This window comes from Neopelma chrysocephalum, unplaced genomic scaffold (genome assembly GCF_003984885.1).
Source record: "Neopelma chrysocephalum unplaced genomic scaffold, ASM398488v2 Primary Assembly neopelma1_84, whole genome shotgun sequence".
Lineage (NCBI taxonomy): Eukaryota > Metazoa > Chordata > Aves > Passeriformes > Pipridae > Neopelma > Neopelma chrysocephalum.
Genome location: NW_020897746.1, coordinates 789,529 through 809,261, shown reverse-complemented (window position 1 = coordinate 809,261; position 19,733 = coordinate 789,529). Strand labels below are relative to the sequence as shown.

General features: G+C 48.8%; 1 protein-coding gene and 1 long non-coding RNA gene across 2 annotated transcripts in view; one reads left to right on the top strand and one right to left on the bottom strand.

The window, feature by feature from the left end:
* Positions 1-11,590, top strand: part of SHISA6 (shisa family member 6) — a gene marked incomplete at its 5' end in the record, with an annotated part of 218,201 nt that extends 206,611 nt beyond the window's left edge. Inside the window, 2 exons of the mRNA XM_027691454.1 lie at positions 1,718-1,870; positions 10,108-11,590. Coding sequence (XP_027547255.1) covers positions 1,718-1,870; positions 10,108-10,658 — 704 coding nt within the window. The remainder of the gene's footprint in view (positions 1-1,717; positions 1,871-10,107) is intronic.
* Positions 1,881-7,664, bottom strand: LOC113971490. Its single transcript, XR_003535577.1, has 3 exons — positions 7,261-7,664; positions 2,543-2,605; positions 1,881-2,238 (listed from the first exon to the last, which is right to left on the bottom strand). It is a non-coding gene; the product is annotated as an uncharacterized LOC113971490 (long non-coding RNA).
* Positions 11,591-19,733: the final 8,143 nt, after the last annotated feature.

The following is a 19,733-nucleotide window of genomic DNA, read 5'->3' as shown; positions in this document are numbered from 1 at the left end:
AGAAAAGTTGTGAAGGCAGCTCTGGATCCCCACAGACAGACACACAGGGAGCTGCTGGGCTCATTTCTAGGCAGCAGAGAGCACCAAGGACACAGTGAAATGAGAATCTCAGGGAGGAGGAAAATGTTCTGCTGTCCAACAGAGAGGGCTCCACACAGGAGGAAGGCATCAGGGGAGGGGGTGGCCTGACTCCTGCAAATATTTTTTGGAGGAAACAATTTAACCTCTAACCCAGATCTAGAAAAAACATCTGTGAAATACCTGCACTGTATTTGGGTGGATTTTGTCTTGAATTTTTCTGGGAGATGGGAGAAGTTGGCAAATGAATGGACACTGTACAAAGCCAACACATTTGCTGAGGTGAAATTGCCCTGCTCCTCTGTTACTTTTGGTCAGAATCTGTGCTTTGGTCTCAACCAGCCCACGGTTCAGAGGAGCCCAGAGGGGCCTGGAGGCTGGTGAGGGTGTGTTGAGCACACATTGCACTGCTCTTCATGGGCACATCTTAGGGCTGTACAGCAGGAATGTGTAAACCCCAGGCTTTGACATCCTGCTGCTCCCCAGCTGTTGCAGAGGATTCAGCCTTCTGATTTCATTGTCAGGCCATATTTGAAGGGGCCACTGGCTTGGCCTTTTGACACAGCTAATGCAACCCCATCACTGGTATGAGCTCCCACAGAGCCCACTGCAGTCTGTTCTAGCTTTGCTTCCAAGAATTGAAGTTCTTGCTTTGTTAAACACTTTCACATCTGCCTATTTTAATATCTGAACACCTGGGAGTTATAAATGCAGTTCAACAGGTCCCTCTCCCTTGGCTGAGCTGATGAAAGCTCATTTTCCAGCCTGCAGCAAAGGAACAAGGGCTCAAAACCTTGCAGATAGTCTGCACTTGAATTTTAGCATCCAGGCTCAGTGTTAATCTTTATTGCCAGTGCCCTCAGCTTTAGATCCTGACAGAGGGCACTGAGACACTGGCTGGGGACTCCCTCAGTGACCAACAAAATGAACATCAGTAGAGGGGCACCTTCCACCCCTCAGGTGTGGGGCACCCTGTGCACCCTCCACCCCTCAGAGACAGCACTTTCCTGCCTCAGGGACCTCTCAAACACCTCGCCTGTTCATCTGACTGCACCCGAATGTGCTCCCTTAGTCCCACTTCACACTCCCCTGAGTGTAGGGGAAGCAAGAATATCCTAGATCCCACCAGAACCTCTGGGGCCATGGACCAGTGTTTCCCAGGAGCCTCCAGGCTTATGGCATTAACCAGAGGTCTGGCACCATGAGAAAGCAATTTGGTTATCAGCCCCAGTTAAAGTGACCCCATAGGCTTGTTTCTGTGTCTCTGGGGGTGGGCAGAGCACAGTTTGTGGGGGTGAAGGTGGGTGATGCTGCCTGAGCTGGTTCAGGCTGCACTGGGGTCAGTCCACAGCCCCCCATGGTGGGTGGGTGACTGACAGCCCAGACCCCCCCCCCCGAGCTCCAGGTGCTCTCGAGGCAGCAGTTTGCTTCTCTCCATAATCACTGTGGACAAGGAAACATCTCCACAGGATCCATTTCTCTGCTCTGCCGGTGCCAGGTTGAATTGTGTCCAGGATCCTGTCACTGGGGCTGGCTCTGGTACAGCTTCCCTGCCTGCTGGAGTCTGGGAATGACTTGCTTCTCTCCTCTCAGTTTGGTGCACACCATAGACCTGCCTTTCTCTGTTGTTTTTTTGCAGACAAGCCACGAATGAACAACATCCTCACTTCTGCCACCGAACCCTACGACCTGTCCTTCTCCAGGTCCTTCCAGAACCTCTCTCACCTCCCACCATCCTATGAATCTGCTGTCAAGACGAACCCGAGTAAATATTCTTCTCTGAAGAGACTAAGTAGGTGTCAGCTCATTTCATTTCCTTTGTATCTCTTTGTTTTGAGCCTCACTGGGCTCAGTGTTCAGCCAACAACCTCCTCCCTCTGCTCTGCTCTCCCGGGTTGGCATCTCCAGTAATGATTCCTTTGGCTGTCGCTTCCCATCAAGGATGAGGAGAGGCAAAGAGTCATTTCATTACTGGGAGAGTACATGTGGTTATTTGCTTACTGACCTCCTTGCTGTGCTGCCTCCCACTCCTCCACCTCAGTCTGCTCCTGATGGAGTCCGCTGAGAATCCTTTTTTTCTCTGCTGGAGTCCAGGAGAGCTGAGGGGGCTCAGAGCCCACCTTGGCACCCCAGGGCAGGTCTCTCCATCCACAGGAGTAGCTGGAACCAGATAACAACAGAAAGCTGCTGAGATTATTGGGAGCATCTGTGTCAGGAGGTGACATCCCTGGGCAGTGCTGTGATCCCTGTGTTCCATGGGGTGTGTGCCCGGAGCTGGTCTTGGCCTGTGCCCTACACTGATCCAGCCTTTTGGGTGTTCCAGCACATTTCTCTACTCACACAGGTCAGGATCTCTCCTTTCTTGCTCCTGTATGCCCTGTTCTGCCTTGATGAAAAACTTCAGCTTCAGTGGGATTATGGAACAAGGGATTTTTGTGCAGTCAAATGCTCTGTCCAGACTCACCCTGGGTCTGCAGTTGGATGTTTCCATGAGCAGTTTCTGGATGCAGCCATGTATTTCCAGTGCCTAATTTAGAGAAATAACTTAGGTGTTTATACTTGCAATACCTTCACTGAGAGAAGGTGAGGATGAGGAGCAGATATAACTTCCTTAGTCTGAATAAACTTGCATTCCCAATTTAGCCAGTTAAGTGAGACACACACAATTAAGTGGCAGGGAAGCCCTTGGATTTTCTGTAAGATATATCTGTGGAATATTTTTCAGAAGAGACAAAGGAAATGTAACACAAAAAAACCTCAGTCCAGTCTTTGACACTTCAACATGGGATTTACATACCTGTTTAATATTAAGTCAAACACATTTGATGTGCTTAAAAGTAAACATGTGCTTAACTGTATTGGAGAACAGAGCTCAGGTATTTGGAGCTTGGAACCTGCCACCTCCATGATTCAGTTTGCCATGTGCCATGTTTCCCTGGAAACATTTGGATCTTACACTCTCAACCAAAAGAATATCCCCCCCACTGCATCCCACTGATGAACAGTCCATGTTCATGGGTATAATACCAGATATTGGAAACCCCTTGAAATCATGACACTGTAATATTACTGCTTCAAAATATTCCCATTTTGAGGCGAGAATTTATTTTCATTTCTCAGCTGAAATAAAAAATTCCCAACACACAAAATATACCCCCTGGAGACACAGGAACAGGTTGCCCAGAGAAGCTGTGGCTGCCCCATCCCTGGAAGTGTCCAAGGCCAGGTTGGACGGGGCTTGGAGCAACCTGGGCTAGTGGAAGGTGTCCCTGCCCATGGCAGGGGTGCAAGTGGATGAGCTTTAAGGTTCCTTATAACCCAAACCAGTCTGGAATTTTACAATATGATTCTATGGTTTCACAGACATTTATCTAAAATGACAAAAGTTGTGTTAAGCTGCCAAGATTGAATGTTCTCAACAATGTGCTGAGCAGTCAGTGCTCCTCTCCTGAGCTTTTCCTGACCCTCTGGGCTGTTGCTGTCCCTGTCACTGTTCACTGGATCCCTGAGAGTCAACATGAACCCAAAACATCAGGGTTTGCCTTTGGCCACTGCCTTGAGTGGGGTTCAGTGACCCCCTTAAATATTCAGCACCATCAACCCTAGAAGTGGAAATACCAGGTATTCCCCCTCCAGGGCAGGTGTGGACAGAGCTCAGGGATCTTTGCAAGGCACCAACTCATCCTCTTGCAGAGCACCTGGCAAATGCCAAACCAAGTGCTTGGCACTGTATTTTTGAGTAACTAAATAGACAGTTTGGACTCTGAAAGTGCCAAGCACTCCCAGCTCCCACTGGGATTGAATACATTCAGCACCTCCAGAAACACTGAATCACTTTCTTACAGCTGCTCTACTCCAGAGCCAAAGGAAAACAGGCACACAGCTCCCAGACCTTCCCTTGGAAAATACCAGCAATATAATTTTCTTATTCCGTGTGAAGGAGCTAAAGGCAACACAAAGAATGTAATATTTAAATGCTGGAGTTTGAAAATTACTTATTGGGAGTTCATTGTTCATATGTAAAAAGACTTCTTTCCAATGAACTCCCTGTTGGGGTTAAAAAAATAATTAAAAAAAAGTTAATGAAGAGCTCCTTAACAAATAAAATATTTCTATTTAAGTAAAATAAAAGGCATTAGATACTTTTTAAATCTATGTTTCAGCTGTTGGTCTGCACTTCTTTGGGCTTACTAGGCAGGTAAATGTTACTTATTTTCCTCCAGTTAGCAGAGACAGGCAGTGAAAGACAATATCTGCCCAAGAATATTGAATAATCAATCAAGAAGAAATAAAATTTAGTATCTCTTTGCCAGAGATAAGGACAGAGCCCAGCAATGGCACAGTCAGCTCCACCTCAGCCACCTTGGCCACAGAGCCCTCAGAGATCCTGTGTCTGTTCAGTGCTGGGATCAGGGAAGGACAGTCCCTGTGACCCCTCGGAGGGTCCCAGTGACACCAGAGCTGCTCTCGGGGGCTGCCCAGCTCTTTGCTGGATAATAACCCCAGTTTATGATGCCCAGGAGGGCCAACCCTGTCCTGGGGCATCAGGGAGGGGATTGTCCTGCTCTGCTCTGCCCTGGGGCGGCCTCACCTCAACATTGGGGCAGTTTGGGGGGGACACTATGGAAGGGAGAGATTGAGCCATTAGAGAGTGTCCAAAGGAGGGAAGGAGGATGGGGAAGGGCCTTGATTTGAAGGCGTGGGAGGACACTGAGAGCACTTGGTGTGTTCAGCTGGAGAAGAGGAGACTGAGGGGAGACCTCAGTGCAGTTCCACCTTCCTGGGCAGGGGCAGAGGAGGGGCAGGGACTGAGCTCTGCTCTGGGGGGACCAGGGACAGCAGCCAGGGAATGGCTGGAGCTGTGTCAGGGCAGGCTCAGGTTGGATCTCAGCCAAAGGTTCTTCCCCCAGAGGCTGGTTGGGCACTGCCCAGGCTCCCCAGGGCAGTGGGCACAGCCCCAAGGCTGGGTACCCCCTCCATGGGAAGACCTGCTCCAGCCCTGCCCTGGCAGCCCTGCAAGGTGGGAAAAGCAGTGGTGGGTGGGTGTGGGAACCCCTGGCTGAGCAAGAGCTGCCCTATTAATTCCATCCTGCCCGGAGCTCCAGGGAATTGCTCTTTCCAGCTAAGTGAGAAAGGTCAGTCAGGAAGGAAGGTGATATTTTCAGGCATATTAAACCACTTGGTTTTGGCTAAAGAATCCTCACAAATGACTAGGCAGCTTCAAAATGTTAAGGCCAATTAAAACAGGAGGTACAAGCCAGAAGAGAGAATATGTTGGAGCTGCAGAGAAAGAAAAACAGAGGAACTACCTTTAAGAAAAGCAAAGGAATTGCTCTAATGGCCTCAGACACACACACATACATGTGCATCTACTTTTACCATGTTAATTACAACCACAGGAAGCAAAAATACCCTTGGCTTTTCCATATTCTCTTCCCAGATCACTAAAAATGTTCCTTGTTTCTCTAATTCCAGTGTCAGAGGAGTTGGGCTCTGCCTTTCTTATACATGTTGAAGTGTAATGTGTGAGTAAGAGCACTTAGAGAGCACTTATTTGGGGATCTCCCCACAAATTGGAGGAAAAAAAAACCAAAAAAGCAGTCTAAGGGAAAATCAGTTTATCCTAAAGTCAAGGCAGTTGAAGCACTCAAATATTACTGAAATTTGGTGAGACCAGCCCTGGTCAATGTTCCAGAAACTGCCAAAGGAGGAAAGAAAGGGCAGAAAAAAACCCAATCAAAACCAATGAAAAAAACCCAGAAAGTGTGCAGAAAACATAATTTCCAGTTCCAAATGTTTAAAAACACAAGTGATGACCCAGAACAATGGGATTGACTTAAAAAAAAGAGAAATTTTTGTCAATCAATACACCAGTGATTTCTTTTTGTCTGCTTACAATTTCTGGCCTTTTGGAATCCACTTTTTTGAATTTTTAAGCACATCCTTGATGGACAAACATATTGGATTGTGCAGAGTCTCCATCTCCTTGGTGGAGAAACATACTGGTAGTTTTATTTTGTCTGAAACTACAATTGTCTGTTCTCAATGACAAGATAAGGGGCAGTGGCATGAGAGCCTCAGTGTCCCAGTGTAATGAGGATGAGATGGATCAGATTGGAAGGTGGCCCTGCCCGTGGCAGGGGGTGGAATGAGCTGATCTTTAAGGTCCCTTCCAATCCAAACCATTCTGTGATTCTGTGATTTCTGTTCCCGGGGAGAATTTGTTTTTAGCCAATTATGAAACCAGACATCCCCAGTTCCCACCCCAATCCACTGGAGCCTCCAATCTCCAGAGCCTGGGGCTGTGTTTGGTTCCTGGCTGTCCCTGGGTGCACAAACACTGTGGTTACAGAGCTGTGCTGAGCTTGTCTCTTGGCACTGAGGCACGTCTGTGCTGCAGAACCTTGGCCTCCTGTCAGGCTCCGTTCTCCACCACTGGCTCACACTGACACCACCTTTCAGAGGCAACAGCCTGGTAAAAGTCTGTCTGGTGCCTGCTTAAACCAGCTTGTTGTTCATGAGAAACTGCTGTTTCAGCTTTGATTCCTTTGAGGTGGAGATGTGAAGTGTGTCTACACCAGGAAATGTTCCCAGAGCAGCTGTGCCAACATCCACACGTGTCCCTCAGCATCGTGGGGGGCACAGCCTGTGTGAGCTTAGAATAACCTTTGAAATGAAATCAGCTCCCTAAAAGGTTCAACCATGACCAGCAAAAAGCTGTACAGGGTTGTACATGGGATGGGAGAGGGGAAAAAAGGATATTTTTAATGCTACTAATGGGAAAAAAATTTTAAGGTGTAGAGAATGCTGGGGGTTTAATCTAAATTAGCAAGGAACAACTTCAAACCACTTTTCATCAGCTGATTCACCTCACTAAAGCAGCCTCAGATGCTGCAGACCTCACATAAGCTGGTTTAGCTCCTGCTGGCAATTACCACAGCCAGGTATGGGCATCCAAGCACATCTCCATTTGGGATGTTCTCAACTTTAATTACATCTATTTAGAGTCACTTGGGCAAATCCAGTGGAACTCCTCTCATCCAGAGCAGAGGCCAAGTGCCAGAGTTGTAATTGCTTCATTCCTATTCTGCAGCCAGCCCCAAGCACCACTACCAAGCCTGTGCACACAAAGTGGGGCATTTCTATAGAAATAAACTGTGGAATAAAAATGCCTACACTTACTGTGGCCATATGGAATTTCCCCAGTCCTTCTCAGGCTTCCTCAAGGATGATTTTAAAGACACAAGTGTTTGAGACCAGAGGAGCTGCTGTCTGATATTTGCCATGACATATTCTTCCAAGAAGTTTTTGATTGCAAAAAACAAAGACTCATTCCTCCAATATGTGCTCTGGAGAGCAAATCCCAGCAGCAGGAAGTGTGCCAGCCCAGGAGAGCTGTGGGTGACCTCAGCCTTGGTGGTGTGTGGGCTGCAGAGAAGAGGTTGGCTGCAGTGATGGTGCCAACAGGCCCTTGCACGTGTTCTCAGCTTGTTAATTTGTGTGCTGAGATGGGAACCAACCACCCTACTCACAGATCTTCTGGACTGTGCATGGGCCCATGAGGAGCAGGGTCCAGGGAACAGTGAAGAGAACGTGTGGGAGAGGAGATGAGTGTCATACATAAGTGACATCATCCAGCACAGAGTGCTGACAGCTCTCCAAGGCTGGAGAAGACATTCAGGCACCCTTGAGTAACTGTGGTCTTCTCTGTGGGGACCAGGGACAGGACCTGAGGGAGTAGTCTGAAGTTGTGTCAGGGCAGGCTCAGGTTGGATCTCAGCCAAAGGTTCTTCCCCCAGAGGCTGGTTGGGCACTGCCCAGGCTCCCCAGGGCAGTGGGCACAGCCCCAAGGCTGCCAGAGCTCCAGGAGGGTTTGGCTGATCCTCTGGGGCACAGGGGGTGACTCTTGGGGATGGGCCTGTGCAGGGCCAGGGGTTGGACTCGATGGTCCTTGTGGGTCCCTTCTAACTCAGTAGATTCTGGGATTTTTGTGAGCAAACCTCTGGGATGGTGTCAGCACCCCCTGTGCCACCTGAGCTCTGCCTCATGGGACACCAGCCAATTGTCTTCAACTCTCAGCCAACGTGATGCATCAAACCAACAGATTTATGGCTATTTCAGAGGAGAGAGGAAATTTCCACCCATATTTCACTTCTAGGCCTGTTGGATGCCTACAGAAAATGGGACCACCTCCCTTACCCGCCTCTGGATTGCCCAGACTGTCCTGCAGCAGAGCTTTGCTCTTTTTGTCACTCAAACAACCTTCAGGATCTCCATGCACATGAAATTCTCCTCTTCCACCATCTGATACTTTCCCATCTCTCATCACCTACTACAGAATGAAATATTGAGCTGAGAAAATCAATGGTGTCCCTCTATATTATCATTATCATATATCTTTATCATACTTGTCTTATCAGCAAAAGACTTTCCAAAGGAATTTCGTGTCAGGTCCCAGGAGCTGGTCAAGGACGTGTAGGACAGGATGTCTTTGCCAATCAACACTTGGCTCAAGTTGGTAGGCAAAGTGCACACTGGGTCGTGTGTGTGTGTGTTCCCAGCTCTGTGATCTCCATCCCAAGATGCTCCTATGAGGTTACTTCTCAAGAAAATTGTTTCCTCTGGAAGGTGGAGAAACTTGCTGTACCTGTCCCTGTGGAGCCCCCTTCCTACACACCAGTGAGGGTTGTGTTGTCTTCTCCAAGGAGAGGGGGGCTGCCTGCCAGGTGTCTGGGGTGGGGCTCACTTTGGGGTCTTCTGGAGCCAGAAAGGATGGAGGTGCTTCTGGACACACCAAGGAAACATCTCAGACAAAGAAATGAGGAAGGAGGCCCGTAGAGATGATCAGTGTTGAGCATAAAACATTCTCCATCCCCTGACCCCTGACAGGGGCCAATGTTGTGCTCTTCTCCTTGTGACAGAGACCATTCTGGTGAGGGACTGATGTCCTGTGCTTTACATCTCTGCATCCAGAGGCACAGAGGGAAGTTCTCCCTCCCCTCAAATACCTCCCACCTCCTGGCCTTAATGACATTTCCTTACAGGCTGCACTGGGCTTGAAGCCCAAGAACTGCTAAGCCTCCTTCCGGGTAAGTAATCCCAGTTTACACCATATGAACATCAAAGGGGTTAACCAGGAAGTTTTCACGTTTCTGTTGTTTAAAAAAAATAATCTGAAATAGTTGTGGAATTGCTTCTTTTAATTAAAAGTTGGTTGAATCAGGTCATTCCAGCTGTAGGATTTAAGTGATCTAACATGGTACAGCTGCAGGAGCCAACACACTGACTCTCTAGTGTTTCTCTGAAAGCCAAAGAGAGGAGGGTGAGTGTGTGGAGGGGTGAGATGAGTTTCTGAGCAAAAGAGATCATTTAAGATGCAGAAACAGCGAACTGAGCACAAAACATTCCATGGAATAAATTCTATCAAACAAAGGTATCTGAGAAAAGGGAAACCGAAACCTTAGGCAGGTGTTTCAAAGCCTCAGTGAGAACATCCAGTGACCACCAAACCTGTTTTGTGATCACATTTACAAATATTCACAAATGGTAATTAAAAATGTGATGACGTCACTCATGGACTCCAGGGAACATCCATGTCTGAGGCCAGAGATGAGCTGTGCATTTCCTCAAATGGGGGACTGTCCTGCTCAGCTCACCTGCCCTGTCCTTGCTTTAGAAGTGTATTGAGAAGGTGATATTTGCTACTTTCTCCAAAACTCACCTTTTGTGTAAATCACGTCATTCCAAGTCTGGGCTCGATGGCACATGGGATCTGTTGTTTCATGGTGCAAGAAGGTGAGTGTTTGCACAGGGACTCCCCCCATCCCCATGCAATTAAAACTCCTTCCTCTGCCATAGGCCCGTGGTGACACAACCCACACGGGGCTGGGGTCTCTGACAGGCAGCTCCTGACGTGGGTGGTTGATGGTCCCTGAGGCTGCTCCAGGGCTGTGTGCTGGGCACAGCTCCTTTTCCCCCTGTGGAACAGCACTGTGACATTCCTAAACCGCTCCCTTTCCCTCCCCACAGCTGACAAGGAGGCTGACGAGTACTACATGAGGAGGAGGCACCTGCCCGACCTGGCGGCGCGGGGGACGCTCCCCATCAACGTCATCAAGATGTCCCAGCAGACCAACCACCGGGACAGGCCCCGCCGCCCCATCCGGGCCATGTCCCAGGACAGGGTGCTGTCCCCTGAGAGGATCATGCCCGAGGAGTTCAGCATGTCCTACGAACGGATCCTCTCGGACGAGCAGCTGCTGTCGGCCGAGCGCCTGCACTCCCAGGACCCGCTGCTGTCCCCGGAGCGCTCGGGGTACCCCGAGCAGTCCATGTCCCGGGCACTGTCCCACACGGATGTCTTTGTGTCCACACCAGTCTTGGATCGCTACAGGATGTCAAAAATGCACTCCCATCCCAGTGCCTCAAATAACTTGTACAACACTCTGGGGATGACCCCCACCTCGGCCAAGCGCCAGGCCTTCGCCTCGCGCCGCCACAACACCGTGGAGCAACTGCATTACATCCCCGGCCACCACCACCACTATCGCACGGCCAGCAAGACTGAGGTGACTGTGTGATAGGACCTCGGGCCTTGTACATACTCTGTAAGGACTGGGGGAGCCACAGCGCCCCACACTGCAGTGGCCTTATAGGCCAAGGTAACCTCTACTAACTCAGTGTCTGCAAAGACTTCTCTGACAGTCCCATCCACGTTGTTTTTAAAGCCACCCCTTCATCGGTGACATGAGAAGAACCCAAGCAAGCCAACAGACAATAGTGAGGGATAATAGAGGAAATTTTCCTGATGTGCATCAGTTTCTGTCAAAGAAAGCCATGGTAATCGATGGCTCCTTCCAAGGGCTCACCTGCATCATCTCATTGTCCCCATGAATTTAGGACTTTTCCGTTGCTCCAGGTAGAAGCAGTCCCATGCGGCCCGAGGTAGAGAGGAGGAAACACAGCACCCCATCCTGTCAGGAAGGGGCTTGTCCTCATGTTTGGTCTTTCTGTAGCAAGGAGGGAAGTTCTGGCTGCTGGGGGTCACCCCCAGGCTGCTCGACACCAGTCAGCACCCACACATCTGTTCCTTGTCACCCTTGGAGCAAGTTCAAGGGCAGACTTTCCTTGGGGACTGGCAGATCTAGGGACAAGAATAGCCTGGCTGAGAAATAAACTTTTAGTATATATTAAATATACTCATAAGATACAAACATACTAGTGCCTACAAATCGCCTGCTCTCTCAGTGTAGGAAGTAGTGGGGTTGATGTGTTCAATAAGCACAAATACGCTGAAATGCTTGTTTCCCTTTCCTCCACTCATCATTCTAATATCTTGGTGTCTCCAACATGTAAATAGGAAGGAGGAATAGGGTTTCTCTTCCTCCAGCTTCTTGCCACTGCTGAACCTAAAGCACCAGAATTTGTTCAGCTTCGCCCTGCTGAGCTGTGCTGGGGAGGTCCCAACTGCACCAAGAGCCCTGCAAGGCCAGGCTTCCACCCCTGCCCCCGAGCATCTTCCACTGGCCCAGGTCCCCTGTTTCTGAACACATTTTCTCCTCTCAGTTACAACCCAGAACTCTTATGTAGCAAATCTTTCCCCAGCCCTCAGCAGAAGCACAAGGCTGGGGGTGTCTCTGCCCAAAAGCAGGTCGGTAACTTTCCATGATTTTCTCTCCATGTGATGGCCTCCCAAGAAAACCTTCCAAATTCCAGTTCCACTGAGTACCAATCCTAACCATGAAGACAGTTACATTTCATGCATATAAATTATATATCCAGCATAATTATAATTAATGGGCATGTTGTATATCTGATATAATGCTAATTAGATACTGTATATTTGTAAAATCTTTAAAACAGAGACTCGTGGGTCCAGAATTTGTGAGGGTTTTATCCTTGGCTTTCCAGCCAGATTGGGCTTTGCTTTGTTTTTTTTTGTTCTGTTTTATTTTGGTTTTGGTTTTGGTTTGTTGTTGTTGTTGTTGAATTTGGTTTTGGTTTTGCTTTATTTTTTTTCCCCTTTTATTTGTGTTCCTATCAAATTCTGTAGAACTAACTCACATCAGAACACACTTCTGTGGCCGGGAAAGGGTCTCAGAGGTTTGAAAGCCCAGCCAGACCCAGTGCTGTAACTCCTGGTGCTGGACCCTGTCCATGGTGTGCCCTGGGGGTCCCACCACATGCTGCCCACGCTGCCCGTCCCACCGGCAGCCACGCTCCCTCCTCTGGGTGACACGACTGATTCAGGCTGTAAGAACACTCCTGGACACTTCTCCTCATGTCCTACATTTCCAACTAAATCTTTTCCTACATTAAACCTCACTGAACTCAGCTCTGCCCTGGTCCCTCCCCTCAAATACCTCCCACCTCCCGGCCTTAATGATGTTCCCAGCTCCACATGCCAAGTCCTGTAGCAAACAATGGTCAGGAGCTTGAGTCTCCTCTGGAGGTTTTGAGTCTCCTCTGGAGGTTTATGAGTCTCCTCTGGAGGTTTATGAGTCTCCTGTGGAGGTTTCTGATGCAGCACCAGGTTTGTCAGGGTAGGCAGGAGGAGCATACGTCCTTGCCCCAGTGGGATTTAGAGGCAGGCCTTGGTGGGGTGGCCACATGGCCTTTCTCTTTCCGAAACTGTCCTTGGTATGAGTTCCAGAGCTTTATTCTGCCCCATCAGATGGAGACTGTGCTGAGAAGGATCCATCAGTGAGAGGTGCTGGGGCTTTGTTTGACGGAAACTGAGCTGGGAAGGAATAAATAACAGTCTCTGTGGTTCAGATTTGGCAAAATCATTCTGGACAACAACCAGAACTGTCTGTGGATCAGAGTAGCAGTTCATGGCATGGGAGGGGTGAGAGAGAAAAGGCTCACACCTCCTCTCCTGACCCTTCCCCTGAGGGACACCACTCTCCCCTGACTACCTCCAAGCTCCTCAGCTCAGTCACTGGATATTTCCTCCCAGAAGACAATCCCTGGGACAATATTGCCCTGTGCTGACCTTCCCACAGACCAGTTGGTGACTCTTGTGAGGACAAGAGACACTAACAGGGCTGATGGGGAGTCAGTCCCTGCTGAGGTTCTGGGGCACTTCTATTCACTGTTGGCCCAAGAAAGGCCAGGATTTTCCCTCTTCAGGCAGGGAGACACAAACACTGTGGGAGAGGAGAGGCCACCCCAGAGTCTGCAGGAGCTGTGGTGGCAGAGCCAGAGGAGCAGAGGTGACAGTGTAAGGCATGGGTAGGTGAACACTCCTCTCTTTCCATTCCCATAGCTGTCTGTCTCAAGCTCTAGTCCTTGTCTAAATGTTCCATTTGTGAGCTAAGAAATTGCTGGACCAGATGCAGATTTGGGATTTTTTCCCTCAAGCAGCCCATGCAGATACTGAGCTGTGCCCGTATCATTTGACCCCGGTGTCTTCTCTTATTCTGCCTGGCAAATACCACCAAGCCCTTTGCCAACGTGTCCTACCTGGGCAATTACCCTCCAAAGAAAATTAAGCCCCATTTCCTTGTCTTTTCCACCCACTCAACTGTTTTAAGCAGATGTGTCCCACCCTTTTTGGGCCAAATCTCTTCAGGGACTCTGCCACCACCACAGAAAGTTTTCAGCAAATTTTCTTGGGAAGGAACAATGCCCTTGATACCAGTGGGGCACCCTGTGTTCCCATGGCTTGCTTTGTGTGCTGGGCTGGGTTGGGAGATGGGGCAGTGGTGTTCCAGCACACACAGGTGTTCTTTGGTTATTTTTTTTCCTTATTCCTCATTCTGGAAGTTTATCACTGAACAAATACTTGCTCCGGGACCGGGTGTCATGTCCCACAGCCTGGTCCCAGCACTTCAGTTCCCTGTGATGATAATGGGAACACCTTCCAATTCCACAGAGGGTTCAGACCATGGTGTGAAGGGCTTTGAGACCCTCTCACAACAGAAACTGTAGAGCAGCAAAGTGTTTTTATGACTATTGTTTGTCATTGTCCTGACACATCGTGTGTGATGTGTTACAATCCTGTCTGCCCAGAAGGGGAGTGCTGGGGTGGGCAGATGCCCCATCCCAGATTTCCCATTGCTCTCCTTCTGGCCAGGGTCCCTGGGAGGCACAGCTCCAAGGGGTGCTGTCACCTGCACTGGGACCTCTCTGCTTCCTCCTCCTCATGTCTGAGTCACCACAACATCCTGCACTCAGGAGAAAGGCAGGAAGCAGCCACATTCCTCTGTACAGTGAAATAGAATCTGCCTTGATTAATCCAATATACTCAGAAGAATTGAGTTTTTTCTTCAACCCACAGGTGGAAACACCCCAGTGGAGTGTCCAGTTCCCTGAGTGCATGTGCAGGGACCAGGGGACAGAGTATAGAAAAGTCAATATTATTTCCTAAAAACTGATCATTATTTGCATTCCCTGAGCAGCAACAAAAACCAGTGCTCTGCACTGGGGTTTATACATCAATCTCATGTGTGTGTATGTATATGGACACATATATATATATACACACACACACTGCAAAATGCAACCAGTAATTCTGACTGACCCTGTACCAATTTAAGCTTCAAACTACATCGAATCACTCTTTGAAATGTGGCAAACTACTTTTAATGAACCACACAGAGCACCACATGGAACAGAATTTTGTCATAAAAAGTCTTCTAATGCCAGTGACTCGTGTTTTAAGGAAAAATGAAATATTTTTCAATGTTTTAATGTTCTTTTTATAAATGATGATCTGTTATTTGGATATGGGAGCGGGTGGGAAGAAACAGAGACAGTTTTCTGGGAGCAAGCCCTCCTTTCCTGGCCTAGATTTCATTTCTGTCTGCTGTTCTGGAACCTGGCTGGCTGCAAAGCTGGTCCCATGAACCTGGGCTTCCTGCATGCATCTTTCTGTTCCTGTATCCATCAGAGGCACTCCCACCAGGAATCTGCAAAAGCCTGGCATGCTTTTTGTAAGAGATGGCCAGTTCCTGGGAGCTGGGACATGTCTTCATCTTCTTCCACCACTGCAAACAAACTCACCATCAAACAGGGTAACTTTAATTGTGTTTGAAATATGTGTTCTACTTTGTGATCAATTTGCCATCTTCGGTTCATGTGATGGAGAAACAGCTTGTGTTGGTTTTGTTTCAGATTTAGTGTTCATGTGGAAGGAGGGACTCTGCTGAAATATATCCCACACGGACAGGTCTCGTGTCGGGGTATATTTCCAATGAGCGAAAAGTAGGGGGAACATGTGAGAAAGGGGCTGAAATATTTTCATACCAAGTGTTGTAGCAATAAGGCTGTGCTGGGGCTGCTCCTCAAAGAGCAGCCACTTAGTGCTGTCCGTCAGCAGATGGGAGAAGGGACCGTTCCCAGTTCCCAGAGTCGGCTCTTGGGGTGCCCTCACCAAAACCCAGCTGGGAAAGCCCCTGTGGCAGCCCAGGGTGAGGGGGGAGCTGCACGGTCCCTTTAGGGCGTGGTGGTGTCGATGTGAGTGAGTTCTGTGCCCTCAGCACCCCGTGTCTCCATGGCCACACGATGTCTGGGAGGTCTCCATCCCACTGCCCCCCTGACCCTCTGCCCCCTGTGCCCCCCTGCAAACCCCTCAGACATTTTTGTAGCAAGAATTTCTTGGCTCTGAGAAAGACACTTCTTACTGTAATATTTTTAGTTTCGGGGGACAATATTTCCTAAGAGGGGTTAAGTGGATATTTTTGTGCTTTAGCCCAGTTTATGGATTCCATGTTTATTATACAGTAGTACTGAAGAGGAAGTACATTTGTATCTGTAATTTGCACAGACTCTTGGTTAACCATTAAACAAGCTTCAAGATGAGCAGTATTTGACTGTTTTTCTCTGTATTATTCTTGTTGTTATACTTACCTGTAAAAGCACATTCTGTATGTACTGTAAACAAAAATATTATCAGTTTAGTAAAATTTAGAGTCTTAAGGATTTTTCCACTTTTGTCAGTAACAAATATTTATGGATTAAAAAATAAAGGCAATTTCAACATAGAAGTTGTTTCTTTTTGATATCTATTGGGGGGAAATAAAAGCCATTTTCTTGGCGGCCTTCCCAATATTTGTAACCAGCGTTTGAAAGGTAGATATCTGTGATTCTGTGTGTAGTTAAATAGCATCTATTAAACTGAATGCTGCAAGGTCTGCAGGAGTCATTATTTTTATGTATTTATTTACTGCATTTAATCATCAAACCAGAAAAAGAAGCAGGGAAGAAACAAGACATTACCATTTGCTGTAAAATTCTGTCTTGCAAGCCTTGAAGATTTTATTTTAAAGTTGCCCTTCTCTAAGTTTGCATCCATAAGCTGTGATATTCTCTCCATCTTTGCCTTGAATTGCAAAGTTGGGACTTGTGGAGTGTCTGGAGGCTTCAACATGGGCTTTGCTTTGCTCTTGAACACACAGGAGTTTCCCCATCTTTCTTCCAAGATGTGAAACGTGCTGAGGAGACATTTGTGTGTCTGACTGAACAGCCCCCAGAGGGTCAAACTGTATTTTCATTTCTCCCAGCTCTGAATTTGGGATTCCTTCCTATTCTGGCTGACTGGGAAATGTGGTGGGGATTTTCTCTTGCCTTTTGTGAAGGAGGAGTAAAATTTCATATTTCCCTTTTCACATTCATTTGCCTTCAGCATCGGGAGGATTTGCTTACATGGAAAAGTGGGAAAGTTGGGAATTGGGAAGGATTGCTGGAAATAAAACTGTTAAGGCATCAGTGCCCTTTCCCAGCACAGCTCTGGGGTGCAGGGAGGGCACTGCTTCCCTCACAGCCCATCCTTGCACTGCAGGGCTTTGGGAGAAGCTCTTCTCACCCAGTTGTGCCACATCTCTGCCCCTGTCCCTTCTCTGCCACCTGGCAGCTCTGGCACTGAGGTTCAGAGGAGTTCTGCTGCCATGTCACCCCAGGGCTGACACACCACAGGTCCTTTCCACTGCTGCCTTGGTGTGGTGCAGAGGTTCTCACTTCTCCACCACTCACCTACCAAGCCCCAAGCTCTGCTCTTTGCTCAGGGATAATGGGATTGTTTAGAGTGGAAAAGAAAAGACTCCAGGATGACCTGATATCCAATACCTGAAGGGAGATGACAAGAAAGATGGGGAGAGACTATTTACAAGGGCCTGGAGGGACAGGACAAGAGGAATGGCTTCAAACTCACAGAGGGAAGGGTTAGATGGGATATTGGGAAGAAATTCTTCCCTGGGAGGGTGAGGAGGCCCTGGCACAGGTTGCCCAGAGAAGCTGTGGCTGCCCCATCCCTGGAAGTGTCCAAGGCCAGGTTGGACGGGGCTTGGAGCAACCTGGGCTGGTGGAAGGTGTCCCTGCCCATGGCAGGGGGTGGAACTGGATGACCTTTAAGGCCCCTTCCAACCCAACCCACTCTGTTATTCTCTATCTTTCTGTTGCTTTGCTGCTCAGCTTCAGTGGGCTAAAGAAGCTTTGAGGAGGAATACCCCACAATCACCTTCCACAGCAGGTCCAGTGGGAAGACAAGGCCCTTCTCTAGCCCTTTGGTCAAGCTTGTGGTCTCTTGTGTCTGTGTGAGCAGAGCTCAGTCAGTGAGGCACAACCAGCAGTGCCTGAGAAACACATGAACCCAGCAGAGTTAATTAAAATGCATTTTTAAGGGAGAAGTTTCATTTTGCCTGGCAGTTCTATTCATAATTACCCAATTCTTTGTGGCACTAATAAATGGGGATGGAGCAATGGGGAATTAGCTGATTTCTCCACTTCCCATAAAAGGCATTGAGGAGAACAGCAGGATTTGTGGTGTTGAGAGTCAGTGACGACTGAGATGAAGCTGGGACCAATTCTTACCTCAAAAGACAATGAGTCCCACTGTTTCCAGTCCCTGTAATAATTGATTTCAGCACTTAAGTGCAAAGCTCACACTTTGGTGACCAGCCTTCACTCAAGCCATCCCCACTGGCCCCACTAAGTGAGCTCTGCAGGTTCTCTGCTGGTGGCCCAAGGTGGCTCAGGTGGCCTGGCCCCCCTGGCCCCCTGAGGAGGTCCCTCCATGCAGGGTATGACTCCCTTGCACGACTGGAGGGACACTTTGGTGGATGTCACAGAAGAGGACGAGCCCCTGGCCCACCCCAGCACAGTGTGTCACCCCCAGTGCCTGTCCCTGGCTGGTGCAGCTGGGATTTCCCAGGCTGAGCTGGAGCCAGGCCCAGCTCATCCCCACACTGCCTGGGGAAGATCCCACCTCACCCTCGGGGGGACCAGGGCAGGCTGAGCAGGTCCCAGTGGATCCCCTGAGTGGGGGAACAGAGCACAGAAAGGGCAAGGCCAGCTCTGGGCAGGGGCTCTGCAGAGGAAAGACCTTCCTGTGGAAGGACTGGAGGATGGGAATGATGGTGTGGGTGTGGGGCCACCTGAGGAACACTGGGGCTGGATTTTGTCAGTCACTTCTTCTCCTTGGTGGACACAGCTCTGTCACAGGTCCCAGAGCAGAGTCCTGGTGTCACCTCCCAGAACAGGGTCCTGGTGTCACCTGGCCACACCAGTGCTGGCACAGAGCCAGAGCTGCACAGAGACAAAACATTCCATTAGAAAAGCAGCAATTCCTCCTGCTGGGAAGGCTCAGGATCCTCATATGTGAAAATAGAGAGGATTGTGTCCACTCCTGGAAAGGCCAAATCCAGTAAAACTGCTGGGAGGCCCCAAGGATGCTGTTGAAATCAATGACAGAAGTCAAAACTCCATCTTCCCAGCAGCTCTCCCACTCTTCCTGGGCTTCAGCAAAACACATAGGAATGTTTCCTAAACCTAAGGATTAGCACTGCTCCCAGCTGCCTTGGAAAGACGTTGGAAAATGGTGAAGAATTATAGGACTACAGGATAATTAACACCTGTCAGCAGGGGTTTAAAAAAAGCAGATGTTTTCAAACAACCCCAAATCAATTCTCTAACGTTCTTACAATTTGGGCTGCAGGATGATGGGTATGTGCAACGTGTTTTGCCTTTTCTACAGCACTAGATCATGTGCTGCTGGATAACCTGAGGGGGATTTGTGTCACTGCACGTCCTTGAGAGAGCTGGTGTTGAAGGGCTGCAGCAGAGGGGAACTGGCAGGGCTCAGGGTGGGTTTTACCCTCTGAAGAGCCACTGCAAGTGATATTTGGCAGAACTTAGGACAAGGCCACGCACTTTAGAACACTGAGCTCAATGATCCAGAAATAAGGATGAAATTGTCACTGCTAAAAGTTTCAGAACACAGAGGGTTTGGGGTGTAAAAAGCAATAAAAGAGGGAAATTCTGAGTCAAGAGTGGGCTGGGGCCTTTGAACAGAAGGTGCCCTAATGTCACAAGTTCTGTCAGACCTGCAGGACCTGGAGCAGGGCTGCTGGGGTGACTGTGGATGTCCTGGTGGAGAAGCAGCCCAACTCCAAACCCAGTTGGGGAAATGTTTTTCAGTGACATTTTTACAGAGCTCAGCATTTCAGCTCGAAGTGAGAGGCTCTGAGGTGACGTGGTCACCAGGTATAAGCACTTTCAGGGGGTGAAAAGTGTGGGGGTGTTAAAAAACTCTTTAATCCAGGCTCAGAAGGAGCAGCTGCTGAGAGCTGAAGCCAGGTGAGTGTCCCTGGAACAAATATCAAGGAGACACGAAATGGGGGTTGTTTCCCACTGCAATAAATGCTGGATGGCTGCCA